This window comes from Buteo buteo, chromosome 11 (genome assembly GCF_964188355.1).
Source record: "Buteo buteo chromosome 11, bButBut1.hap1.1, whole genome shotgun sequence".
NCBI classification, from domain to species: domain Eukaryota; kingdom Metazoa; phylum Chordata; class Aves; order Accipitriformes; family Accipitridae; genus Buteo; species Buteo buteo.
The window spans coordinates 1129446-1155722 of record NC_134181.1 but is presented as its reverse complement, the minus strand read 5'-3'; the positions used below and the strand labels follow the sequence as shown (position 1 = coordinate 1155722).

At 56.0% G+C, this 26277-nt stretch overlaps 2 protein-coding genes across 5 annotated transcripts in view; one reads left to right on the top strand and one right to left on the bottom strand.

Moving 5' to 3' along the window:
- The window catches only part of WWP2 (WW domain containing E3 ubiquitin protein ligase 2), a 45357-nt gene extending 27492 nt beyond the window's left edge, over window positions 1–17865 (top strand). For all 4 annotated transcript variants that reach the window (XM_075039737.1, XM_075039736.1, XM_075039734.1 and 1 more), the window contains 16 exons: window positions 185–274; window positions 2099–2273; window positions 5552–5606; window positions 7566–7647; window positions 8302–8430; window positions 8715–8793; window positions 8948–9019; window positions 9111–9199; window positions 10425–10584; window positions 11590–11723; window positions 11853–11993; window positions 12581–12701; window positions 13063–13167; window positions 13683–13779; window positions 14680–14752; window positions 14994–17865. In XM_075039737.1, coding sequence (XP_074895838.1) covers window positions 185–274; window positions 2099–2273; window positions 5552–5606; window positions 7566–7647; window positions 8302–8430; window positions 8715–8793; window positions 8948–9019; window positions 9111–9199; window positions 10425–10584; window positions 11590–11723; window positions 11853–11993; window positions 12581–12701; window positions 13063–13167; window positions 13683–13779; window positions 14680–14752; window positions 14994–15093 — 1702 coding nt within the window. In that variant the 3' untranslated portion in view covers window positions 15094–17865. The remainder of the gene's footprint in view (window positions 1–184; window positions 275–2098; window positions 2274–5551; window positions 5607–7565; window positions 7648–8301; window positions 8431–8714; window positions 8794–8947; window positions 9020–9110; window positions 9200–10424; window positions 10585–11589; window positions 11724–11852; window positions 11994–12580; window positions 12702–13062; window positions 13168–13682; window positions 13780–14679; window positions 14753–14993) is intronic.
- A 153-nt stretch (window positions 17866–18018) lies between these two features.
- On the bottom strand, window positions 18019–24686 carry PSMD7 (proteasome 26S subunit, non-ATPase 7). Its single transcript, XM_075039738.1, has 7 exons — window positions 24511–24686; window positions 23443–23534; window positions 22148–22240; window positions 21173–21270; window positions 20784–20864; window positions 19188–19279; window positions 18019–18503 (listed from the first exon to the last, which is right to left on the bottom strand). Exons 1-7 carry the CDS (start codon window positions 24582–24584, stop codon window positions 18065–18067), a joined length of 969 nt encoding a protein of 322 aa, XP_074895839.1. The 5' UTR covers window positions 24585–24686; the 3' UTR covers window positions 18019–18064.
- Between the last annotated feature and the right edge of the window lie 1591 nt (window positions 24687–26277).

Here is a 26277-nt window from a genome sequence, read left to right as displayed (position 1 = left end):
GTCCTCTCCCCAGCTGGCTCTGGAGCGGTGGGGACGCTGCAGGGGAGCCCTGCAGTGGGATGCTGTCTCTCTGGGTGGCATCGCAGGGGACGGATTTTTTTGGTAGCTCCACCTCAGCCAAGGTTTGGTCTCTGTGCTAGCAAGTATCAACTGTTTCATCATAATTTTTTTTTTTTTCTTGCAGGTGGGAACAGCGAGAGCTGCCTAATGGTAGGGTCTACTATGTAGACCATAACAACAAGACCACCACGTGGGAGAGACCTCTTCCTCCGGGGTAAGGGGCTCTGGGGGCAGCTGGCATCTCAGATACTGAACTAACTCATAGCAGATGCGCGGGAGTCTGCGTGAAAGTGGGGAAGGTGGCAGGAAGGTCTTTTCATTCCTAAAAAGAAATGGGGTGGGATGACCAAATGCTTACAGGCCTGAAAACACATGCTGTATCCTGAGAAAGGTCTTTTCAGCATTTGTAAAGAGGAAGAGGCCTTCCAGTCTGCTGCATTTTGACCCTCTGTTAGAGGATTATTTTTTTTAAACAGTCCTTAGAAATCACTGAACTCTTGAGCAGCAGTGCAACCACTTGTGGGCAGAGCAGAGGGGTGGCCCTTTGGGACGGGGTGCCAGCAAAGTCCCCCTGAGGACCAGGAGAAGGGAGAGGGTGGACCTCATGTCGCTTGGAAAAACAGATGCTTCTGGATGAGGGCTGAGCTCCTGGTGAGCAGAAACAGGCACGCTCAGTGTGCCCCAAACCCGGAGCTGGACCCTGGAATCTCTCAGAGGGGCCTCTTATGTTCTCGACCGTGTTGGGGTCTGCTTGTGCTCAAGAAGAGCTCAGCTCATGAGACCTGCAAGAAGCACTCTGCAAAACTCATGCTGAGGAGGGCCATGCTTTCATTTGCAGGGGTAAACAGTCTTCAGGTCATAAAGGCTGTACACAGCCCTGGGGACCACATGCTTTCCAGAAGCTTGTTGAATTCTCACCTCTTTGTGCTCCTAAAAGCAGAGAACTCGATACAGCCAAACTGTTGTTGTTCTCTAGACTGAGCTTGTTCAAGGCTGGAATGACTGAACTGTACTTTAACCACCAATGTAACGTGTGAAAATGAAATACAAACCCGTCCTGTTTTCCTCCACGGGAGCCTCCAGGTTCCTGTGGGCACACACTACCTCCAGTTAAGCTGTGATCTCTGCAACTGCTTTCTGATCCTGCAAGGGCTTGAAATCTGTCTGGTGTTAAAAGAGGGAGGCTGTTACCTGGAAAGATAGGTTTGGGAGTACCCCAGGTGTGATCCTTCCCTCCCGCATAGGTCTCCAACCCAGTGCCTTGCCTCTGTCGGAGGTCAGCTCTCTTGGAGGAATGCTTACGGCATCCCGCTGAGAACTCTGCTAGTGTCTAGGCTTCATGTGCCCTTGCAGGGAGCTGCTTCAAGTCTTACTAGTCTTTTTTGTATTTCCTTCTGGTGGATCTTTGCCCAAAAGAGTCCCTTCAACTGTGAAACTGGTGGTTGTGCTGGAGCTGGGAAGGGAGCCCTCGTGTTAAAGGGTATCTTAGTCTTGTGAGAGGCTTCTTGTGAGAAGTGTCTGAAGTCAGCCCGTAGCGTCAGAGCGAAATGAAACAACACGGTCTCCATAGCTGGACCCGTGGCCCCAGGCAGCTCTCGGATCTTCCCCCCTTGGAGGACTATGAGCTCCTTTTCTCATCTGCGTTTCTGAGAGGCAGAACTCGACCACAGATCCTCTGCCGAGCCACTGCATGGGGAGCACGAGGGGAGCGTGGCAGCTGGGGAAGCAGCTCACAACTCCGTGCTCCTCTCAGTCACGCTTTCAGCACGTTCTGGGGCAGCAGCTGGATATTCTCAAGCTGCTGCTGTGCATCCAGGGCGCCGGGGGCAGCCCTCGGACAAGGGCAACGGGAGGTTCCAGTGTGTACCACCGCGGTCTGTGCCTTCTGCTGTGCCTCCCGACCTCTCCGGGGTTTCTTTCCGCTGCCTTCACACCAGCGTTTATACTGAGCTGCCACGCGGCAGCTGGAGGCACCTGCCAGCAGGACCTGCCGAGCTGTCCGAGGACACGCAGCGACATCTTCCTCTGGTGTTCCCAGGTGGGAGAAACGCGTGGATCCTCGAGGCAGGTATTACTACGTGGACCACAACACCCGGACCACCACGTGGCAGCGCCCCACGGCCGAGTACGTCAGGAACTATGAGCAGTGGCAGTCCCAGCGAAACCAGCTCCAAGGAGCCATGCAGCAGTTCAGCCAAAGATTCCTGTACCAGGTGAGCGCCAGGGGTGGTGGTGGGGGGGTCTTGCCTGGCTCTCCCACCAGTCTCACCCGGGCTGGCCTGGGAGACACGGGAGTGTGGGGAGGCACTTGCTGGGCTGCGTGGGGTCTGTCGACTCGGCGAGTGCAGCAGAGCAGTGTTCGGATGGGAGAGCTCACAGGCTCCTCTGCTGCATGCAGAGAACCACATGGGAGTAACTTTCTTTTTATAAAACAGCTTGCACAGCCCTGAAGGGTGGTGGCACATGTCCTCAGCAGTCTGTCCCCGTGTGGCTAGGCCCACACTTTCTCCCGTGGCTCCCATCAGCCGAGCCTTGCTGCTGACCCGCGAGGCTTGCGGAACTTGCTGCGTGCTGTCAGAGCTGGGCATATGCTGAGGAAGCTGTGGGAGCCTGGTCCGTAGCGGGAGGGGAGGCTTTTGGGAGGCTGAGCTCATCCCTCACCAAGTCACCGCTGGGCTGAGGACGGCGTGGTTGGGTCCTGGGTGGCAGCAGGAGTCAGCAGCTGTAGCTGCAGGCTCAGGGTACAAGTGTGAGATGGTGAGGGGCTGCAAGAGCCAGGGGACCGGAGAGCACAGGGAACGAGCACTGCTGGGCTTGGCGAGCTTCCTCCTGCTTTTTCTGCTTCTTCCCCTTGTTCCTGGTTTGGGCCGAGTTGCTGCATTTCCTCGCTCGGGGAATGGTCTCTCGACAGCCCTGAGGAGTAGCTCCTGGGCAGAGACCGCTCTTGTCCTGGCTTCGCCTTTGCTGCTGGAGCTGGGACCCAGCTTCCAGTGGTGGCGAGCACCCTCTGATCACCAGGACGGTGCTGGTGGCCGCTGTGCTGCAGGGCGAGCAGCGCTTGGGAAAGAGCTAGGCTGGAGCGTTTCCACCTCCCGGAGCAGCGATGTCCCAGTGCTCTCCGCCGTCAGCTGGCCCCGTGCCTCGCAGAGGCCGTGCCGCCGTGAAAAACACGGCTCTTGCCAGGTGGCAGGGAGGTCTGGTGGGGCAAGGCGCGGGGCGAAGGTGGGCAGAGCAGAGAGACCAACTTCTCATCGATGTTTAGCTCCTCTTGGAGAAATCTGGGAGGTTGACGTGTCCCGGCAGCGCTGCTAGCGCTGGTGCGAGCTCTGTGCTCCAGCAAGGAGCTCGGATGCTCTCTGGGAGGGGGGTGCAGGCAGAGCAGTTGTGCAAAGTCCATCCTACGTGAGACACAACTGGGGCTGCTCCCCGGGGGTGCAGGAAGCTGCTCTGCCCCTCTCCTCCCCCTGCCCGTCTCTCCACCGCCCCTTCCAAGCCTCCCGGTGGGAGCTGGACCACCGCAGCTTTGCAGCCCGCTGCCTGCCCGTGCTCCTCGGCACCCCGTTCGCAGGACCGCTGCGGAGGGGTACGCGGGAGGGGGCTTCCACCGGAGGCCCAACTGGGCTCCGGGCCTGTCGCTCGCTCCCATCTCTGCCAGCGCCAGCCTTGGAGCCGCTCCAGCGCTGCGCGACTCACCCTGGCCGGGCTCCGCAGAGTGCAGAGGGAGGGACTCGCGCTCCAAATTTAGCCTGATGAAACGATTGTACTTTTTGTTTCGAGCTCCCCGCTGCCAGCGGTGATGGCTCCTGCTCTGCCTCCTTCCCCGCGGGGGCTTTCTGCTTTGCCTTGCCCTCCCGTCTCCAGCATCCGCCTGCCCTCCTTGCCGGGAGAAGGACGGTGGGGAGGTGATGAGCAGCGCTGCAGCCCTGGGCGATGCAGAGCCCTCTCCACGCAGCCCCGCAGCTCGGGGGGGCCGGGGTGCAGCCAGGGACCACTCTGCCTGCAGGTGCCTTGGTGCTGCAGGGCTCCGCGGGCTGCGCCGGCACGCAGCATCCCTTGCACCAAGGGGTCTTGCCGGCGCGAAGAGCCAGCTTGTTCCCTGGGGTCTGCGGAGAGCTGCGGGAGGGGGACCTCTGCCCCGGGCTCTTGTGTCGCTGCCCTGTTAGTTTTAATTAGTTATTTGTAGGTCACAGTGAGGTGATACCTCTGGACGTGACTCGCTGCATCTCTGTCCAGGCTGTCTGGGCAGGGAGGAGCGGAGACTGCCCCGACTCCGAGGCACGCCGTGCCGGACCGGCCGCTGCCCGGGCAATGCCTCCCGTGCCCATCCTGGCACATGGGGGTCGGGTACAAGAGGCGAAGCTCGGAGAGGCACGGGCTGTGCCAGCCCCGTCCCTGACGTGCCCCCAGACGTCCCCGGGGTGCTGGGCTGCCGTGGGGCACCCCGAGTGATGGTGTCCATCTCGGAGTGGGGTTCGCGGGCTGTTCGCGGGCAGGAGGGACGGGTCTGGCCGTGGGTGGCATTTCCTGAGCCCAGGCTGAGTCCGATCCCCAGCCCAGCGCGGAGGGCTGGGACGCCGGCCCCTCGCCAGCAGCAGCTGGGTTTCAGGAGGTGCAATGAGAACGCCTTTTCGGTAACAATGCGTTTCTTATTTAACCGTCAAAAGCACTCGCAGGCCACCTCCTCCCCTGAACCCCCAACTTTCGGGGCTGCGCGTCCATCCCCAGGGACCTCCAGCGGAGCTGGAGACTTGGGGGGGGGCTCACGCACGCAGGGGCGGCCGGCCAGCCCGCTCCCCTTCTCCCGGGGCATCCCCCGGTTCAGGCTGGGTGACGGCCATCGGCTCTGCCCACCCTGGGGAAAAAGAAGAAGGAGAAGAAGAAGAAGAAGAAGAAAGGTGCTTTGTGCGGTGGCCCCCAACCTGCTTGGGGGGGTGGCGGGGTGCGGAGCCGCCCGTCTGCGTGGGATGAATGCGGCCTCAGTGCGAGCGCATCCCTCGCCCAGCGCCCTGCCCGGGGAGGAGGGGGACGCTGGCCCGCCAGGAAGCGCTGGGCGTGGACAGGGCTTGTGGGAATGATTTCATTGGAAAGGCCTGCGATATTTTTTCCCCTCTTGTGTGTGGTTCTTGGAGGAGGCTGGAGGTGTATCTGGTGGGGACAGCCGGCGGCAGCCGAGCAGCCGCGCACATCTGGACCCCGCCGAGCCGTCCCGCTCCCCTCCGTACGGCACAGCCCCTGCCGCCCCCTTGGCTGCCCCAGCCTCTGTTTAGTTTGTGCTTTTTTTTTTTTTTTTTTTTTTTAACCCCCCTTGAGTGTGCAAGTTGTTTTCCTTTTTTTTTTTTTTTTTTTTTTTTTTTTTAGTTCTCTGGGAGCTGCGGGCCAAGGGGAGGCGAGTGGGAGTGGGGGCTGCACAGCTCACCTCCACGCTCCACTCTTCCCAGGCGTCCCTGCCCTGGTTTTTATTTTGTGTTTTTGCCCTCTCTGTTGTCTCTAGTCGTCCGGCGCCCCGTCCGACAATGATCCTCTCGGTCCCCTTCCTCCTGGCTGGGGTAAGTACTGAGCCGTCTCACCTGCCCGCCGCCATGCTCGCCGGACAGCCCCGATGGGGACGCTCCTCCGTCACCCAGAGCGGGACCCTGCCCGCCCCGTGGGGAGAACCATGCTGTCAGCAGCTCCTTTACTTCCATCCCTGGCATTAATGGGGAACGGTGGCTGGGGAGCCAGCGTTCCCCATGCTCTGCTGCATGTGGGGCTGAGTCTGCCTGTGATTAGCACGATCTCTGATTTGAAATCCAGCTTTTTTTCCTTTTTTTTCCCCCTTTTCCTGGAGGAGTTCCCAGTCTCTCTCAGCTGCTGAATGCAGAAGTGCTTGTGGTTGTTCTTTGGACGGGGGGAGAGGTTGGGGATCCAACTCCTCGCTCGTCCCCAGACCCTTCCTCTGCTGAGCAGGGATCCGTCCCGCTGCCGTGCGTGCCTCCCGGGATGCTCTGCCCCAGCCCGCAGCGGGGCTGGGAGCTGGCAGGAGCGGGGCTGGCTGTCCCGGCCCCATGGCCCAAGCATCGTGCGCTGGGACGTTTTGAGAGGTCCCTGTGCCATCCCCAGGGCGGGGAGGTCCCCCTCCATGGCGAGAGCATCCCTGGAGAGGGCAGGCTGGGATGCTCGTGGGTGCAGACGGGCTGTGCTGTGCCAGGCAGGGTGGGCAGGAGAGGGGTTAAAACTGCAGGGAGCTTGGAGCAGGGCAGAGGGGCCCCAGGCTGCTCAGGGGGTCTTCAAGGGCAGGGTCTCAATGGGGACGATGCTGGAGCCTTTGCAGCTGCACTGGGTGGCCCAACTCCTGCATCAGCGGGGAGAGGGGCCCCGTCCCCAGCGTCAGACTGGGGCAGACCGTGTGGGAGGCACGGTTCTGCGCGGGGCTGAGCACCCTGGGGTGGCGATCCCCAGGATGGATGGGGTCCCCAGGATGGACGCGGTCCCGGGTCATCGTAACGCGGGGTCTTCCAGAGCCACGGCGTGGGGGCTGCTTCCTGCGGTCCGGGAGCGAGGGGGGCCGCGGTGGCCGGGAGGTGACAGGGGAGCGTGCGTGCAGGGCGTCCCGGCCGGCATGGAGCAGGGCCGTGCGTGGGGGGGAGTGACGCAGGCACGTGGAGGGAGGAGGTGTGTTGCGTGTGGGGCACACGTGTTGGTGGGGAGGCGGGGGGGCGGCTGGCGAGAGGCAGAGCGGCGTTGGTGGGCGCGCAGGGTGGGCGCGGGTGCCCCGGGGGCTGACGGGGCGGAGAGCGGGTGCGGGGTCCCCACTGGGACCGGGGCATGGTGGTGCCCAGCCGCAGCTGGGAAGCTCTTGCCGTTCGGAGCGTGCAAATAGGGTCGGGAGGGCGCGTTGGGAAGGGGGTGCTCGGGGAAGCGTGTGGAGGCTGCCGGCACAAGACGGGGGTCGAGCAGCGGTGCTGGTGTGAGCGGCGTGGGTGTTTTATGCCTGCGTGCGGTAGGAGGAGGGCTATGTGTGCACACGCGTGTGTACGCATGTGCAGCACACGCTGGGAGCGTGAGCTCTGCACCGGCAGCAGGGCCACGCAGGGAGTTCGGACGCGTTTGGGAAAGCACCCGCGGATCTGCCTGGAGGGATGCTGCGCTTGCAGAGCGCTGCGTGTCCGAGGCGGACGCACGTGCCGCCTGCCCAGCGAGGTGCGTGGCCGAGCACACCTCTTGTGCCAGCCTGGCAGCGCGTTGGCAGGGCCCGACTCGGCTGTGGCATCTCCCAGTGTGCTGGCCCTGGGGGCACTGGAGAAAGCTGGCCTTCCCTGGAGGTGCGCCAGCTTGTGCGCGTAGAAGAAATGTAGGGGTTTTTTATACTGCCTTTTCCAAATGAGCCGGGGCAGCGCCAGCAGGGAGGTGGGACGGGGGAACCGACAAACTTCTCATGAGCTGGGAAGAGGAAGGCTGTTCCTGGGACTGCAGGTCAGCGCTGGCCAGGGCGCTCCAGCTAACGCTTCCTCTCCCTTTTCTCTTAGAGAAGAGACAGGACAATGGGCGAGTGTATTACGTGAACCACAACACACGGACCACCCAGTGGGAAGACCCTCGCACGCAGGGGTAGGCAGCCTGCGGGGAGAGCAGGGAGGATGCTTGTGGTTTCGGAAGGTCTGTGCCATGGGCTGCTGAGTGCTGAGAGCTGGCCATGCCAGGGGACCGAGCCCCGAGACGGTCCTGCAAGCTGCAGTGCTGGGGAGGTGAAAACACTGAGAGCTGCAGGCAGCGCTGGAGACTGGGGGAATTGGGCATTGCAGGGCATCTGTCTGGTTTGTGGGAGCTGAGGGTAGAGGTGAGGAAATCCCTGTGAGTGAGGAGCAGGCGATGAGGAAGACTGCAGGGCTTTCTGGGCAGAAAGAGGTGTTTTCTTCTCACCCTGTCACCTTCCCGCAGGGGTCTGCTTGGGCTCCCAAGAGTTCAGGGTTGCGGCTCTCCAGAGACCTGGCCCAGGTCTCCCCTGAGACCACCTCTCCTGCAGACAGAGAGCAAAGCCATAGCTTTTGCTGGTCCTGGCTGTGGCCAAGCGTGCAGCACGGGCAGGGCTTCTGTCTCAGGGCGCAGGCGGGTGCTTGCTCACCCTGTACTATAAATCCTTCCTTTTGCCTGGCACGCAGCTGCAAATCGAAGGTGGTCCCCAAGGGTAGCAATTTGGAGGGCCATGGTTCAGGATGAGAGATGCCCAAGGTGCCTGCCCGGTGACCCCTTCCTTGTCGGCAGGATGATCCAGGAGCCGCCGCTGCCGCCCGGCTGGGAGATGAAGTACACGAACGAGGGTGTGCGCTACTTTGTGGACCACAACACTCGCACCACCACCTTCAAGGACCCGCGCCCTGGATTCGAGTCTGGGTAAGCGCTTTTGGGCTGGGGTCCTCACCCTGCGGCCGGGCTGAACGCTGGGAGCTGGGACTCGAGCTGCCTGTCGCAGCTCGCGCCTTCCTGTGGGGAAGCGGGTCGGCTTTGTCGCAAAGACACCGAGCAGCGGATTTAGGGCCTCACATTTGGCTCTGGCGGAGGTGGGCTGCGCCCCAGAGATCTTCCTCCTGCCTGGCAGGCGATGAGGCTGCTGGGGCCGGGCAGCTCACACCTGGGCAGGCGGGGATGCTGAGCTAAGCCCCGTGCTGTTTTTGCAGGAGCAAACAGGGTGGCTCCCCGGGGGCGTATGACCGGAGCTTTCGCTGGAAGTACCACCAGTTCCGCTTCCTCTGCCACGTGAGTAGAGCGGCTGGAGGGCCCCAGCAGCTCGGGAGCTGCTGAGCCTCAGGGCTGGATGGGTGCCTGAACAGCCTGACCCCGTGGGCAGGTGTGGGCGAGGAGAGCCGCCGTGCCAGCCTGCACAAAGCCTCGTGTCTCTCCTTGCTCGTAGTCAAACGCGTTGCCCAGCCACGTGAAGATCAGCGTTTCGCGACAGACGCTCTTTGAGGACTCCTTCCAGCAGGTGAGGAGGTGCCAGGGCCGCAGAGCCCGGGGAGGTGCGGAGGCGGCCCTCGCACCGGCCTGCGGTGACGCTTCCCCTCGCTTCTCCCCAGATCATGAACATGAAGCCGTACGACTTGCGGCGTCGCCTGTACATCATTATGCGAGGAGAGGAGGGCCTGGACTATGGTGGCATCGCTAGGTGAGTGCTGGCATATCGGACCGCGTGCCTGCAGTGTGAATCCCTAAGGAGCAGTGCTGGCAGGGGAGTCTGTCCGGCAGCTGCACTCGGGGTCCTGAGCCTTTCCGCAGTGCCTGCTTGGGCAGAGTTGCCCAGGGGTGTTCCAAGGGGAAGCAGTGTGAGTTTTAGGAATGGTGGAACACCCTGAAAGCATCGCACCAGCCTGTCGCTGGCACAGAGGGGGCTGGGGGACCCGGCTGGGGCTCTCCTGCCGCCCCCGGGCCGTGGGGGCAGTGGGTCGAGCGGCCTCTTCTCCCTGCAGCCCACCCTCGCAGCCAACAGGCTCTGGTGTTTCCCGGGACTGTCGGTGTGTGCGGAGGCAGACGTGGGGCGATGCAGTTGCTGCAGCAGCTGCCTGCCCCAAGGATGGTGTTACCGGAGTGTGGGCTGCGTCTTGGCTGGAGGGGGGGGTCCTGCGTCCCCACGAGCTGCCGCTGGCTCTCTCGGGCCGTCTGCCTTGGTGCTGGGCTAACGCTTCCCCCTGCCTGCTGGCCGCCCCGGCATTCGTGCTGCCGTGCTCTCGCCCGCTCCTCCTTTGTGGTGCCGCTGCCCCCAGCTCCGGTGCAGGGGATCCTGCTCTCCGCCTCTCTCTGTGTCCTGCCAGTGGTTTTACCCTATGGTAGGTTACGTCATGCTGTTCTACCACAGGGTAGAACCACGGACGGGATGCCGGGGCTGCCTCTGCGTCCGAGGACTCCCGTCTCCCCGTGCGACTGGGGGAAGCAAAGCCAGGACGGTACCCGTCCCGTGCTGCTTTGGGCTCGGGATGGGGGTCCCGCGGGGAGCCTGTGCGGGGAGGCTCAGGGTGTGTGTGCACAGCTCGGGGGGGTGTACAACAGCGTGCGTGTGTGTGTACGTGTACGACAGCCTGGGTGGGACTGAGCCGTGTGATGCCTGCCGGGATCCCTGGTGCTCTGAGCGGGGCCTCTGGCAAACCAGGGTGTTTCTTGCTGGCGTCTCCAGAAGCCCTTCACAAACCACGCACAGCACCTCTGGGGCAGAGGACACCTTCGCCAAGTCACACCAGGGCCCAACGCTTGCGCCGGCACCCTGAGGAGACGGGCACCTGGTTTGTGCGGGGTGTGCTGTGGAGGAGCATGGCTGTCCCCTCCGCCGGGGCGCAGCCCCCGGGTACCCCGGCTCCTTGAGCCGCTCGTCACCCCGCTCCCCTTTCCTCTCGCCCCAGGGAGTGGTTCTTCCTCCTGTCCCACGAGGTGCTCAACCCCATGTACTGCCTCTTCGAGTACGCCGGCAAGAACAACTACTGCCTGCAGATCAACCCTGCCTCCTCCATCAACCCCGACCACCTCACGTACTTTCGCTTCATCGGCCGCTTCATCGCCATGGTAAGAGCCCAGGGAGGCAGCGGGAGATGAGATTCTTCGTTTGTGTCCCCCTCCACGGAGCAGGGGCCTTGCAGGGGACGGGGGTGCTCAGCGAGGCGAGGGGCAGCTCCACGTCCCATGGCTGTCCCCAGCTCGGCACTGTTGCCCTCCTTAAGCCCCATCTCGCTCCGGCGTGGGTCCGTGGAGGGGATGCTGTGGGGAAGGCTGCGGGGTGATGCGTTTTAGATCCAGGGGATGGCCGTGGGGCTGGAGGGGACCTGGTTTCCCAGGGGCTGTGTGGTGGGGATGGCTCCAGGTCTTTGGCTGCCACCCCAGGTGCTGTCGGGTCTGCAGCTCCGGGGACTATTTTTAGCCCCAGCAGTGTGAGATTTTCCAGCTGCCCAAGCCCCAGAGCGGCTCCTCCCGTTTGTCTCGCATTCCCCAAGGCCAACGTGCTGCAGGTCGCCTAGCCCTGGGCTGGCAACAGGGCTGGCAGGGGCTCCCGGAGCCTGTGGAAGGGTCCCCGGCCCCTGGCCCTGCAAGGTGTGCGCGGGAGGCGGCTGCGTGCTGCTCAGGTCCCTGCTCTGTCCTTCCCTGCCCTGCCCTGCGCGTTGCAGGATACCAATAAAACCCCAGACTATTACTCACCGCTGGGCTGTTCTAGACAAGCGTCTGCATTATTTTTGGCTGCCTTTGCCTTGGGGCTCCTGGAAGCCAGGGATTCAGGGAAGCCGCAGCACAGCTCTGTTTAAACAAGTGCTCTTAATAGAGCTGTGAGGGGAGAAGGAGACGCGGTGGAATTCGCAGTGGGGAGGGGAGAGGGGCTGCGAGCACACCCGCACCGGCGCTGTCGGGGGGAGCCCGCTCCTCCCCACCGCATTTGCCAGCCGGGAGCGAATGCCGCAGCTCTGGGACCCCGGGAGAGATTCCCTTTTGCCCTGCGGCTGCCCCAGCGGGGCAGGACTGTCTCGCCCCACGGGTCTGTCCTGGGGTCCCCCGTGACCTGGCGTCACCTCCCCGCCGCAGGCTCTGTATCACGGGAAATTCATCGATACCGGCTTCACGCTGCCCTTCTACAAGCGGATGCTAAACAAGCGGCCCACGCTGAAGGACCTGGAATCCATCGACCCCGAGTTTTACAACTCCATCGTCTGGACCAAGTGAGTGCCCCGCGCTGCCTCCTGGCCTGAGCCTGTCCTGCCGTGGGGGAAGCAGCGTTCCTCCCCACGGCCCCTCGCTGCTGCCGGGTGCCTCTGTCAGAAATCACATCTCGGTGTCCTCTCCCGCAGGGAGAACAGCCTGGAGGAGTGTGGCCTGGAGTTGTACTTCATCCAGGACATGGAGATCCTGGGCAAGGTGACCACCCACGAGCTGAAGGAGGGTGGTGAGAGCATCCGGGTGACGGAGGAGAACAAGGAGGAGTACATCATGTAAGTGGCCATCCTGAGGCCCCCGCCTGGCGCCTACCCCCACCGGCTGCAGGGCAGTTCTGGGGTGGGAACGTGGGGCTTGGGACGTGGCCGCTTCCCCGGGCTACGTGGCCTGTGACAAGTATGGGCTGGCGCGGTCGGCCGAGCTCCGCTGCGGTCTGGCTTGCTGCTGGCTGGGCAGTTGCCAGTACTTTCAGGAAAGAGGAGAGGGGAGAGAGGGTGAGACTTCTCTCCCTGTCCCGTGGCTGCTCACCCTGCCCATCCACTGCTGGGCTGGCTGCGGGCTGCCAGGGCCATCTCCTGCTGACGGTAGGCTCCGGCCAGGGAACGTGGTTTGCACCCCTCGACCTCCTGACGGCTGCTGGTCTGTGCTCAGGGCTGTCTGCCGCCCTCAGGTTCGGAGGCAGAGAGAGAAACCTGCTCGTGGGAACTGAGGGGAGCCCTGGTGATTTGCAGGAGCCCCTCTTCCCCTCCCCACACAAACCTGCAGCTCCCAGGGCCCTCCCCGCTGGCGGGAGGGACGGTGGGGGTTCCCCATGCCGGGCCAGCGGTGCTGGCTGTCTGCCGACCACCGTCTGCCTTCCCAGGCTGCTGACGGACTGGAGGTTCACGCGGGGTGTGGAGGAGCAGACCAAGGCTTTCCTGGATGGCTTCAACGAGGTGGTGCCGCTGGAGTGGCTGCGGTACTTCGACGAGAAGGAGCTGGAGGTGAGCTGGCGCCTTTGCTGGTATGGGGAAGCGGAGATACTGGTGCTTCCCACCCCGCTGCGGGCTGCCCCGGGAATGGCTCGTGGTGACGGCAGAGCGCACAAGCTCCGCTCGCGCCCTCTGCCCCTCGGCTCTGCTGACGGGGGTACCCCGGCCCCAGGTGGTCAGGTCTGCAGGGTGGCTCGTTGGGTCCGTTAGCAAGAAAATGTCTTGTTGGAGGCGAGGAATTCCTCCCAGACACCTCCATTGCCCAGTGCTGGAGCCTGCGCCTTGTGAAGCCCAGCACCGGAGGAGTCAGTGCTCCAAAGCACGGGTGCGGGGTCCTGTTTCGATCCCCCTGCTGACTGTCCCCTGTTCCCAGCTGATGCTCTGCGGCATGCAGGAGATTGACATGAACGACTGGCAGAAGAATACCATCTACCGGCACTATACCAAGAACAGCAAACAGATCCAGTGGTTCTGGCAGGTCAGTCCTAGCGCCGGCAGCACCTCCGACTCGCTCCCCAGCCCTGCGGTCATCCTCTGCCTGAGGCCTGGGGCAGGCAGGGCTGGCCTGGAGCAGGCAGCCTCGCAGGCTGTCAGGAAGAACGAAATACAATCACGAGCACATGTGCAGCAAGCAGCATTTGGCCGCGGCTGGCAGAGGCCCCAGCGCCGCCGCCGAGGACAGCAGGCAGCACTTAGTGGTCAGCATGCTTCTAGCAATAGCTGCTGCTGTTGGGCAGGACGATGGAAGGGGGTGACGTAGCAGAGCTGCTCCGTGCTGGCCAGGAGAGAAGGGGGTCCAGGGGGGCAAGGCTGGGCAGAGCTGCTCCCTGCAGAGCCCTTGGGATGCGCTCATCCCTGAGGATACAGGACTAGAGGCGAGGGCTGGACCACGTGCCCAGTGTGCTGCATCGCGCCGGACTGTATCCAAACCCGTCCGGGCTGTGGGCTTGGGGGTGACGGGGATCCCACTCTCCTGCCGTGTTCTTGTCGTAGGTGGTTAAGGAGATGGACAACGAGAAGAGGATCCGGCTGTTGCAGTTTGTGACGGGGACCTGCCGCCTGCCCGTCGGAGGGTTTGCAGAGCTCATCGGTGCGTGTTCCCGGGCGCTCGGCTTGGGTGGGGGGTCCCAGGGAGGCAAGTGGGGGCAGTGGTCATGCGTGGGGGCTGGCGGGTGGGTCCTGGCTGTCCATGTCTCCATCACAAGAGTGCAAGGCAGCCCGCAGCACATGAGCAGTGAAGCAGCTGCGACGCCTGAGCACGGTGATTTGATCTGGTGGTGTGCCATACCCAGATAAATTCTTTAGCCGTGAACTGTGCCGCCACAGTTCACTTTGTCAGTCCAGCTTGTAGTCTCATTTTGAATGAGACTGGATTTTTGATGTAGTTTTGATTCTTTTGTGCGACAAACCCCCTTTTCCAGAAAACCACAGTGTGGCGTTATTCTGCTCTCATCGTTTAATTTGCTACTTTTTGGGGCCTGTACCAGCCTTTCCCTTACTTTCCTGGAATTGGTGTCAAGCTAACCAGCTAACTTAGGCCACTCGTTTATTCTTGCTGGCATATTAGCCTTTTTTCCAGCCTCCTGGAACCTCTCCAGCACTCACAATCTGTTAAAAAGTGACCTCAGTGACTCAGACTTTCTGAGCCAGGTCCTTTAAAACTCTTGGATGGGCCCGCTCAATCCTGCGGGTCTATGGATAAATAATGTTTTAGCACTTGCTATTTAACCATCCTGCTTAGAAGCCATGCTATTATCTCTCCATGACCTGTGAATAGACTTTTCGGCTTTCTCCTTTCTTGTTTTTTGCACATCCTCTCTGCGAGGGGGTCAGAACAGGCAGCGATTGCTGCTATGGATTTATGCCCCGATGTGTCTGTAGGATCATAAGGGCATGTGACGGTGCGATCTGCTGGCTAACGGCGTGTCGGAGGGTTTTCTTTTTCAGCTCCTGGTGATGTAATGAGATTTGCTGTGCTCATCATTAACAGGCAGCAACGGGCCCCAGAAATTCTGCATCGATAAAGTTGGCAAAGAGACGTGGCTGCCTCGGAGCCATACATGGTAAGTCGTTTCTCCTTGGCCCTGTTAGGAGCATGTGGGGACAACCGCGAGCAGCCTCAGCGGGGCTGCACGGGCCCCGGGCGCCCTCCATCCCCTCCACCGTATTCCCATGGGATGTAACTCCCGTTCTGGCCGTGCATCTTGCCACAGCCTCTGTGCACGGCTGAGGCCGGAGGGGACCCCGCAGCGGGGAGGAGAATTGGGATCGCGGCACTATTCACAGCCTCTGCTGTCTCTCCAGCTTCAACCGTCTGGATCTCCCTCCCTACAAGAGCTACGAACAGCTGAAGGAGAAGCTGCTTTATGCGATTGAGGAGACGGAAGGATTTGGACAGGAGTGACGGAGCTTTGGTGCTTTCCCGGAGCGGGGAGGGCCCTGGAGCGCTGCCGGCCGCGAGGTCCTGCCTGCCGGCGCCCGCGGAGCCCAGCGCCGAGCCCTCTCTGCGGGATGGTGCGCGGGCAGCTGCGGACGCTGTTGCTCTTGTTCCCGTGTGAGATCTGCACTAACGCAGCCCTGGGGGAAACGGGTCTGCGTTTCCTTCCCCGGACAAAATTTGAGGTGTGGCAGGGAGGTGGATGCAAAAGCCTGGCTCCGCTCAGCTCGTGAGGGGCGCGGGCTGGCGCAGAGGGGACGGGGCGAAGCCCTGGGCTTTGGCAAGCAGCGCGCGGTGCACTGAGGCTCCCCGGTCCCCCCTTGCAGACACAGTTAAACGAGATCTGGTTTCGGCACAGGCTATTTTTCCCCCTAGTGTTTTTTGCCTTTTCGTGGCATTTTAATACGTGCAGGTGAGGAGGGGAAAGGAAATGGCTGTTGAACCAACTCTCAGGTCATATTTGGGCCCTATCCTGCACCCAGCAAAGGTAACGGGGAAGCCCCGGTTGCTGCTGCGGCCGATGCACCACACGAGGGCTGGGACGGCCCCTTCCTGTGCCAGACCCGTGGCCACCCGGACACAGGACCTGGCCGACCATGTCTGTTGCGTGTTTTGATTTGCAAGCGTGTGGCCCCTGTGCAGTTATATTTAATAGTTAAGTGGTGTGTTGCTCAGAGCTGGTGCTGCACAGCAGCCCTGGGGGATCCGGTCACGTTCCTGGCACATCTGGCCTTTGCTTGGTTCGTGGATTTGGCCCAAACTCCCTGTGTTTCCTCTGTTGCTGGCCGGGCTGGTGGCAGGAGCTCCCGGAGCTGCAGGGGAGGGCAGGATTGGGCCTCTGCCCCTTGCGTGGATGCCACCTCCGCTACTGTCCCCCCTCTGCCTGCCCCTGGCGTGCACGGGGGAGACGGACCCGTACGAGTGTTGGTATACATAGCTGTACATAAAGGAAGTCTATGGATACAAGACACTGCAATAGCTTTTGACTGGTAACCAGATAGTTTTGTACTGCACCATCCTGCCTCAGCGACGCCGACTTCTTGTGCAATAAACAATAAGCAGCTGCCGAGGTCTGTGTCCCTGGTCGGTGTGTCGCACGGTGGGACAGCCTGGTGCAAGGCCTGGGGCATCTTGGTGGGGACTTTGCTGAAGGGCCATGATGGATGCCCAGAGCTCGTTAGCGGGATCATAAATAATATGTATTTTTTCCATTTACACACTGCGCAGGAGGGTCAATGCCTGCCTTCACCCAACCTATAATCACGTTTGGCTAAAAATGTCTCCAGGATGCTTTGTCAGAGCAGGAGCTGCCTCCCTGTGCCACTGTGTGAAACCAGAGTGGTATTGGTGGAACAAAATCAGGTGCATGAGGCCAATGGCCACAGGCTGGTGGTGTTTAGTAAAAAAAAATCCAGCAAAAGCAGAACTAAACCAACCCACTAGTCACATCACTGGGGGACAGCCTGCATCCAGTAATTTTGCTGTGACTTTGCTTTTCAGCAGCTGCCTTGGCTGGTTAGTTCTTTGTGTGGGTTTGGGTTTTGTTGTTTGGTATTTTTGTTTTTTTTTTTTCTTTTTTAATAGTCTGTACTTGCACTGCGCTGTGGGAGACCCTTGCCAAGCATGGCACAGCCGGTGCCAGCCCAATGGTAGAAGAAATGCTTCCATCGCTGCAGGCACCAGCATGCTGACGCAGCGCTCGTGCCCACCTGAAGTCCTGGGTGCTGCTCATGCCCTGGTCTGGGCGGTGGCGGGGCATTGGTGGCATCTTATGCCTGGGAAGGCATGTCTCCCTCTGCCCCATCTCCTAGGAGATGCTGCAGCACATGTTCATCTTGCCCTTTGGCCCAGAAGGACAGAGCGCAGTGTCTGTGCAGCGCCGACAGCCCAGGTGTCTCCCCAGGTGGGCAGCAAAGCTGGTTCCTTCGCTGGCACAGAGCTGTGGAAGCTGTAACAGCAGCGACGTGCTACCTGCACAACAGACAGGAGACAAGGTGCCTAGGGCCTGTGCAAATAGGAAGCAGATTAAATACACAGATGGCTATGTTGCATGAAATTAGCTAATTGTAATGAATTAGCCCAGAAAACTGCAAATACATATGCATACCACAAGCCTGATATGGTAATGGCCCTGACAGCTTATGGGAGGAAAGGAAGATGTTCTTCACAGTGTGGTAGCACCACACACAACCTCCCCTCATCACCAGAGCAGGATCCCAGCTTCTCTCCCCCGCTGTGTTTCCATCCCTGCAGAGCATCACATGAGCCAGGAGTATAGTTTTTTTACTTTTTTTTTTTTTAAAATGTCAGGTAACAAAACAGCCAACCCCAATCTTGTCACTGGCCAGCTACAAAGGATAGCAAAGAAAAAAAAAATTGTACTAGCCCAGCACAAGGTATAGCTGGAAGAAAACAGCCAGCAGTAGCAACAGCCTCTTTGCTAGTCACTCCATGGTGCTTCCAGAACTTGGCACGTCCTCCTCACCTCAAAAATTGAATTGATGCCAACAACTCAGGTCTCACACAGTAGTGAAAACTCAGTGACAGGTAAGACAAGTACCTTGAATGAAGGCTAACACAGTATGTGGCAGAAATCCTCAGCTGTTGGACTAAAAAAGTCCTTAAAGGCACACTGGGGGAAGGAAGAGTGGTGTGCTTAACAAAAAAAAAATAAAAAAAATTCCCCCCCTGGCTTTTACCCTTTCCCTGTCCAGTGCTGAGACCCAAACCACCAGCCCTGCCCTACAGTAACTGCCTGCTCATTGCAACAGCTGCCAGTCTGAAAAGATCTATCCAGCCACATTACCATGAACACAAAAAGCAGATACCAAAGTAGAAAAATGCAGGGCCATGACCATTTCAACAAGAGAAAAGAACCCAGCCTCAAAGTGATTTAGTTTACAAGATTTTTAATTTACAAATAAAAAAACTACACATTTTACTTTTTCTCCTTTTTCTCCTCTTTCTTGACATCGCTCTTTTCCTTGTCTTTCTCCTTCTCATCTTTTCTCTCCTTTTTACTTTCTTCTTTTTCCTGTCCTTCTTTCTTCTCTGCATCCCTGTTGGCAATCTTGTTGTTAATGAGGTTGTGCAGGGCAACCACGGAACGGATAAGAGAAGCCAGATAAACCACCACCATCTGGTCATTGGTCTTCAGATAAAAGGCCTTGACGAACTCTTGCAGATTGACGTCTGGTAACAGGTTGAAGACATCCTGAAGGTGGTAGATGATCTGGTGATTGATGGGGAGTTTACCCATGGCTACTTTCTCTAGGTAGCTCCTGATGTCCAGAAGCTTGGAGTTCAGTCCCTTCAAGCCATGGACCTGATTCGTGATCCGCTGGGACAGAGTGCCCACCGTTGTATCCTTGATATCTCTGAAACACCCACAACAGAAAAAATCAGCACTGGAATGTTACTTTGCATTCTCATTAACAGCTGGGCATATTTGCTTAAGAGATCTTTCCAGCTTATAAAGAAAAGCAGTCTGAAGCACAGCTGGAGTACAACTGAAATGAATGCTTCAAGTCAAGGAATGAGAATGAACTGATGTACGTTACAAAGTATATCTAAAATAGATCATTGTTGTATCCTGTGGTGCGCATACGTTCTCTTTGGAATAATATCTGTAACACCAGTTAGAGGGATAGAGAGAAATAAACGACAGGATTTCAGACTGGTGAAAAGGCAATGTGGTTTGTATAGGGCGACTGCTCTCTTTTTCTGACTGGAGAGCTACAGACCCATCAGCAACACTCCCATTCAGTCCTGCTGTGAGGTACACAGCAGCTGGAGACGGTTCCAAACGATGCAATATTCCGCAGCTTTGATAGAATGAATATGTAGTTTTCATCATCTCATCAGTGGGCAGTCACACTTTTCACTAGCAATGAGTGAATATGCCAAGCAACACTGCTAAATGAATACGCTCCTAGAATTTAAGTAGAGTGTTTAACGAGATCCGCATTTCCTCCAGGAAGCTGGCACTGGGAGATGCCAGATGGATCGCGTTCGCTGCTATGCACGTCTCGTAAGAATGCTTTCACGTTAAAGATGCTTACCGTAGCAAGTGTTCAACACCCACTTCCTCTGCCTCCTCTGCTCCGATCTCACTAGTCACATGCTCAAATGTCTTGGAGGTCGGAGTGCCATCCTTCGAGGTGCAAGGATACAGGAGACATGGTCAGACTGAGCACAGAGCTGACTGCAGGTACAAAGGGGCACGCTAACTAGCCAGTACGGATGCCTCACATGCCAACAGTGGGGCAACTAGCACCATGTCGCAGTATTAACTGATGCCTGTTTCCAGGACCAGGAAGAGGCAAGGGGGCAAATTATGGCAAAACAGAGTATCGGGGGACTGAAGTACACAGATAAGGGGAGAAGTTTGTAAGTAAAACACAATGCCTTTTAAAACCACAGAATTTTAGACAGAGTATGAGAGGCTGTATTAATGAAACGAGCAAAATAGTTATATACAGTCCACAAGAAATCAAGAGAGGAAAATCTAGTTGGATTTTTCTTGATTTAATTAGTGTTACCAACTGTCACAAGCCCAGAGTTGCTAGCAATTTCTTCTTTCTCGCCCTCTGTGTAATTTTCAATTACTGTATTTTGCTGGTCTAGGTACTGGTGGGTAAAACAGAGAGTCTCACTAAATATCATAATTATTTCTTTTGCAATACAACCTTATTACATTTTGGGATACCTTTGGCCATCCTGATTATTTGCTCTCAGCCAGTTTGAAGCATGTATGCAGTTCCAGATAAAAAAAAAATACTAATATGCAGCAATCATATTAAAATTTTAACTTATAGACTGGATATTAAGGAAGATGTTTAAAAGATTCACAGGCTAAATTTCTAGGAATGAGTTTTACCCATGTGTTTTGAAAACCATTACCTGGACCAGTATACATCTGTAAATAGAAAGAACCACCGGGACTATTGTGAATTCACAAAACTAAGAACAAATCCTACAGATATAAGATCTACAATACTGGGAGCAGCTTTTTCTCCGTAGTGAGGGCTTCAGAAAGGCAAAAGGATCAAACTTTTTTATATACACCCAGAATGTAATTTAAATCAAACAATCGCAAATGAAAAGCTAAAGCTGACTTACTACCGTATGTTGTTTGTCTGCATGGTGCTGCAAGTGATTAGTATGTGTTGCTATGCCTGACCTACCTACTCAGCACTGGCAGGTGCACAAATGAATAAGCATGCAATTACTCAGAACACCTCTGCAAACAGGCTCACATGTAAAAGTGACACCTTAGAAGTGCTCCAATCTGTGACTTTCTTCATGGCCACGGACATGACAGAAACAGGTAAGAAGCATCTAAATCATAGGGACAGCTGGAGCTGTGGAATTCCTTAGGTCAAACAGTAATGCACAGCTTTTCTTCCAAGGGCATTGGTGGATGAAAGCTTTGGTTACAAACGCTCACATTACAACTGGGATTTAACCTCTGGTTTCAGCAGATTTTGGCTGCAAGTCACAGGCCCTCACTAGTGAGTGCTACATCCCACATGTAAAAGGCAACTATGTGCCATGGGATATGCAGCCTTCAGAAAATAAGGCAATCCAAACAGCCATCCTTTAATGGAAACCCTTTTACTAGGAAAAGGCAGAAAGACATGTTAAATAGTACTCACATCGTGAACTTCTTCAACCGAAATATAAGCTTCTGTGGGCAGCCCGAGGTCCTTTGGCTTCACATCGATAATCACCAACACCTTATGGAAAAAGCAAACATTTCAGAAAACCAGGTTTTGTTCAAAGACTAGAAAAAAATACCTAATTCAGGTCTTCACTTCGCAGCAATGTACGCTAGCTGCTCAGAGGTGTTAACTTTAGGCACTGCGAAAAGACTTCTATAGCTGCTTCAAACGACTCAGATCTGAGTTCCTCAATCATTGTACAGCTACCAGGTCTTTAACATGCTGTATCACCAGTAACAAAGGTGGGGCCAAGGATTCCCAGATCCCCCGTTTAGTAAGAGAGAGGGAAAAAAAACCCCAAACTGAAAAAGTGCCGCACTTACAGAGTTAGGACAGTATCTTTTCATCAGTTCATTGATGGCGATGTCATTCTTGTGCAGTTTAGGGCCTGTGTGGTACCAACCAACTATTCTTTCTCTAGCTGAGCAAAACCAGAGAGGATTCTAAATCAGAATCGCATGGTAAGACAACAGCAGAAAGATTTAGGCAGAGATTGAATTAGCAAATCAAGGGTGAAAATCTAATGCGTGTAGAAGACGAGTGTAAAGTAGGGGGAAATGAACTACAGTAGGCAAGACAATGACGTGGCTAGTGACAAAGACAGCTTACTAATCATACTTACTTATTGTAGCTTACTAATCACATATATCACTTTACTCCTAGGTTCTTAACTAAACTAGACTATTTAATATAATTTCTTATTCTGCAGATATCAGTATTTGACAGCCTGAAACTCTGACATCTAGAGATGCAAAAATTCCAGAAATGCAAACTGTATCATGAGAATGAAAATTGGTCCCAGGGCTAAGAAAATTCATAGGAATTGAAGTTATGACTGAACATTCAGCTCTAAAATCTCAAACTGAGCAGTAAAGACACTTCTTTAAAGTGGTGAAGAGCAATTAGAATCGTTACTTACAAAATGTGAGTCTGTAATGTTCACATTCATAAAAAACTAATTTCAGGGCAGATCGGTATAGAATGGGTTATAGAGGAGAAAGCTTTGAAATTCTTCAGAAATAATGGCATTTTTGAAATCTGAATTATTCTGGAGATACAAAGCTGTGAGGAGACTTCGGAAAACTAGCCAGGTATAAATTAATGTGTTAAGAACACAAAGCTACTTGCACAAATTAACCCACAGAAAACCATCAGTGAAAGTGAAACCATGCAAGCAACTAGCATGGAGTGGCTTCTTATGTGAGCAATTAACTCTCTACCTTACTATGAAATCACTTCCTCATAGTCTTGAAAGTTTCTAGGAGCATATCCCTGACCTCAAGGAGATCTCAACTTACCGTTGACCTTCTTAAACATTCCATACATGTTCTCCAGATAGTCATGGTCTAGAAACCACACAGTATCATCCTTGTCATCCTCATCAAAAGGTACTGGGAATAAAACAAAATATCAATATTTAAGAATCCAACTTCCAGAATGAAAATGTTTTAGGCTGTCTTTGGCTGCTAAAGACAAGTGGATTTTAATCAGTTTCAACTGTTCTGCAACACTACGCTGCACAAGCTAACCAGCAGCGCTGGTCAATTATTTCAGGTAGAGGCTGTCTCATAATTACTAACAGTTTAAAACTGAGGAATGAAATGCAAAGCATTCTGAGGGTTATCCTCAGTGGACAACATCAAGCATTAGAGAGAAATCCTCTCACATACAAAAGTGACTCAATAGCATGCATAGACATTTGATATGATAAACTGAGTATCCCAGCAGACTTTATAGCTTGTTGATCAACAACAGTCTACTTCAAGAAAAAATAGTTTTCAGTGTAGAACATGTCATCAGCACTTTTATAGACTACCAGAACACCATGAGGTGCTTTAAGTAAGGTATAGTAAAAGCTTCATAGTTGAAAGGCTGTCAAAACAATTAAAAAAAAAAAAAAAAGGAAAAAAGTTATTCCAAAAACTGGAAAAAAAAAAAAAAAAAGAAGTCCACACTTGGGAGAAGAACCCCATATAAACTGTGAAACTCCATATATAAACTAGATAATTTTGCTTTGTCACAGAGTAGCCCCACGGGGAAGGAAATGATCTAACTAACACAAATGGGTCAGCAAAAGCCATGCATTCAAGAAGTACCTTTACTATCACATGTAAGTATTTAAGAGAAAACTATGTCAACACTATTAACATACTTAAGGAAAGAACTAGTATTTAATCGGACAAGATCTGAGGAAAAGAAGTAAAGCTAAATTATACATTAAATCTTTACACAAGTAGGTAACAGCTACATCAGCACTGAGAGCTGTGATTTCCGTATGACATGTTGAGACACTGATCACTCAGCAGAGGTCAGCGAGTCCAATGCAGCAAAATATTCACCAGCATTTTAAAAGAGGTTCGCATCCACTCCCAAAACATTCCACATTGCACAATATTACAGGAAGATGCAGCACAAGACTGGCTGGAATAGGTGTATTTCTGACAGCAGTTAGCATTTTTTTTTAGATATAGCCTGATTTGTACATGGAGGGAACAATCTGTGCTCTGGCAGGGTGGCTTAAAAAAAACCCAAACGCGATTCATCTATTAAATAATTCAGTAGGTTTGAACAAGGGTAGGACACCCAAACTCACCTGCAAAACTGTTGGACACATCTAGTATTTTTTTCTGCCACGAGCCCAGCAGCACACCAACGACGCGTTTCTGATTTCCAACTTTTCCTATTCTAAATGGAAAAGACTGTCAGTTCCTATGACAAAAAGCCTGGATCAGGAAAGAAGGTTAACAGCGGACCACTCGCTTCGCCTAATTTCTGCAAGTTAAACAGTATGTGGGTTGGAACGGAAGAAGAGCCGTTATGATTGTTTTATTACCGATTGTTAATTTACATCCAGAAAAAGGCGTTTCGGTGCCCTCAGAATCAAACCTTGTAACCCAGCGATGCAGAAAGAGGACTACACGGCCCAAAGCAGTTAACGAGGGGGAACGTGACCCAAAATAAGCACCGCTGCAGCCTCTCCGCAGGACAATGGGCTATAAAAAAGTGAGTAAGCTCTTAGACTGCTCGGTGTCATCTGCAATTTTGCTTTCACAATAGCAGGCTTGTTCGCCTTGCGAGATTTTGTGTTTTATTTTTGACATGAAAACCTCGCGTCAATCGGCGCAATTAAGTTAAACGAGGCACGAACCACACTAGGTGTTTACGGGGGTATGATTTATCCCCCGCTCACCCAGCTGCAGCTTCAGGAACGGCCCCCACCGCTCCCCCACTCGTGTTTTAAGGAGCGGGACGTTGTTTCCGAGCCCTCGGCGGGCCCGAGGACGGGCGCTGACGGCCCCCTCACGGCACCCCACCTCCGCCTTTTCTCCTTCCGAAGACGAAAACAACGGCGGCGGCGGCGACGGGCCGGGGGCTCCGGGGGCTCCCGCAGGCCGCGCTCCCGCCGCCACACGGGGATCGCGGCCCCCGGCGACCGGCCCGGGCCCGGCCGCGCCGCTCCCCTCACGGCGCGGGGTCCCCTCCGCCCCGCTCTGCGCGTCCCGGGGCCCGGCCGCGCCGCTCCCCTCACGGCCCGGCTCCCCTCACGGGCCGGGTCCCCTCACGGGCCGGGTCCCCTCACGGGCCCGGCTCCCCTCACGGCCCCCGGCCCGGCCCGTGACCGTGACTCAGCGCCGCGGACGCCGCGCCCGTCCGGCCCCACCTGTTGAAGTGATCGACGACGCTGAGCAGCACCAGCGGGTGCACCACCACCCGGTCCACCGCCAGCTCCGGCATGGCGCCCGCCCGGCCCCGCTCCGCCGCCAGCCCGGCCCGACAGACCGCCCGCCCGCCGGCCCAGCCCGCACCAGGCCCGCTCCCCGCCGCGCGGCCCCTCTCCCAGCCTGCCCCGCTTCGGGGCGGGGCCACCGCCGCCATCTTTAAGAGGTCGGCGGCGGCAGGGCACCATCTTGGAGAGGTCGCGGGAGACGGACGCGCCGCCGCCATCTTGGGAAGGTGCGTCTCCGCTGTCGGCGGCGCGGCACCATCTTGGGGAAGTCGGGTCGCTCCGCCCGGAGGTGAGGGGCGGGACGGCGGAGCAGGGAGGCGGGCAGCCGGCGAGCGGCACCTCGCCTGGGGGTCTCCGGGGGTGCCGGTCTCCCTTCCCCGTAGCTGCGCCTCGGCGCGCCCCGCCTGAGGGAGGGCGGCTGCGGGGCTGGTTCCTGTCAGCGGGGGTCTGAGGCGGCAGGGTCGGAGGGAGGCGGGCAGCCCCGCCGAGCCGCGTCCGGCGCCTGCCGGCGGGTCCCTCGTTCGCCTGCTGACTAAACGGCCTGCGAGAGCCTTTGCCCCATAATCCTCCCAGGGACAGCGGTTTCGGGGGCCGGCCAGCCTTTCCGGGCTCCCGCTGCTGCTCTTCTGGAAGATGAGCGTGGCATTTGCCTTTTTCCAGTTGTCGGGAACGTCGCCTAATCACCATGACCTTTCAAAAAATGAGAGAGCGGCCTCAGAACGATCTCGTAATCTTATTACCGCTAGACTGCAGATTTAAAATGCAGGGGTGCCGTCTTCTCATCTTGACAGAGAGCGAAAGCGCTAATAGCATATACAGGGCGGTATCCTGACCTTAGCTGTGTGCTCTGCCTTCGCTTCTCTGTCCGCCTCTGCAACTTCGGGAGCTGTTGCAGCCCGGGCTGGAAGAACTCCATCCCCCAGCCTCTCGTTCGGAGCTTCGGGTAACTTCAGGGTTCCCAGTACTGCGGCGATAAAAGCCTATGCAAATAGGCAGAAATCTTGATTACCGTTAGTGTTTCCTTTCTTCCGAGGGTACTGTGTTAGGCCAATGTGTCTTGTTTTGTAAGCAAACCCAACATCCTTCAGCCTCTCTTATTTTTTAAACGTTTTTCCTCTCTGAAGTACAGCTTTCCTCGATGTAAAGGAGAAAGAGACTCTGAACTGAGTGCTTAGGTTAGTCTTTGTAGAAGCGTTCTTGCACCCCGAGAGTAGGAACTGGTAGACAGAGAGCTTGTCTTTTATACGTTATTTCTAGCAAGAAACTAGAACCTGAGGCTGTTATTACTGAATCTAGAATTATTAACATGAAAAGTATTGGCAAAATTCTTGAGGATAGTCTCACTGTTTTTAAAGCATTATGATATCCCTTATTTTCTATGCTTTTCCCATCTTATGTGTTTTTTGCGTGTTCCTCAGGTCTGACCAAATGGTGGTATTCTGGGTGAAATCTAAAGTTTTGTGTTGCTGTTTAGCATCTTTTAGCACTTAGCAGTCTTCAGCAAAAGCAGCATTCATTTACAAACTCTACGAGAATTGGAGACCTCTTGTGGAGTTTTTTAGGCGTTACATCCCTTAGTGTTGCTGATTAAAAAAAAATTAATTCTGGCCGAATTTTTAGAGTTTTTTTTCCAGCAGAGGGAGACATCCGACCGTGAAATACAAACACAGCCAGTATTCTTGTAGCTTGTTTTATCAATAT

What these genes read in the sequence shown, in the direction of transcription:
- PSMD7 (XM_075039738.1), bottom strand. Translation starts at nt 24,584, where the DNA reads ATGCCGGAGCTGGCGGTGGACCGGGTGGTGGTGCACCCGCTGGTGCTG. An exon ending in GTCGTCGATCACTTCAACAG is followed by an intron (nt 23,535 to 24,510) that starts GTGGGGCCGGAC and finishes TTTTCCATTTAG; the next exon opens with AATAGGAAAAGTTGGAAATC. An exon ending in CGGTTGAAGAAGTTCACGAT is followed by an intron (nt 19,280 to 20,783) that starts GTGAGTACTATT and finishes TGCACCTCGAAG; the next exon opens with GATGGCACTCCGACCTCCAA.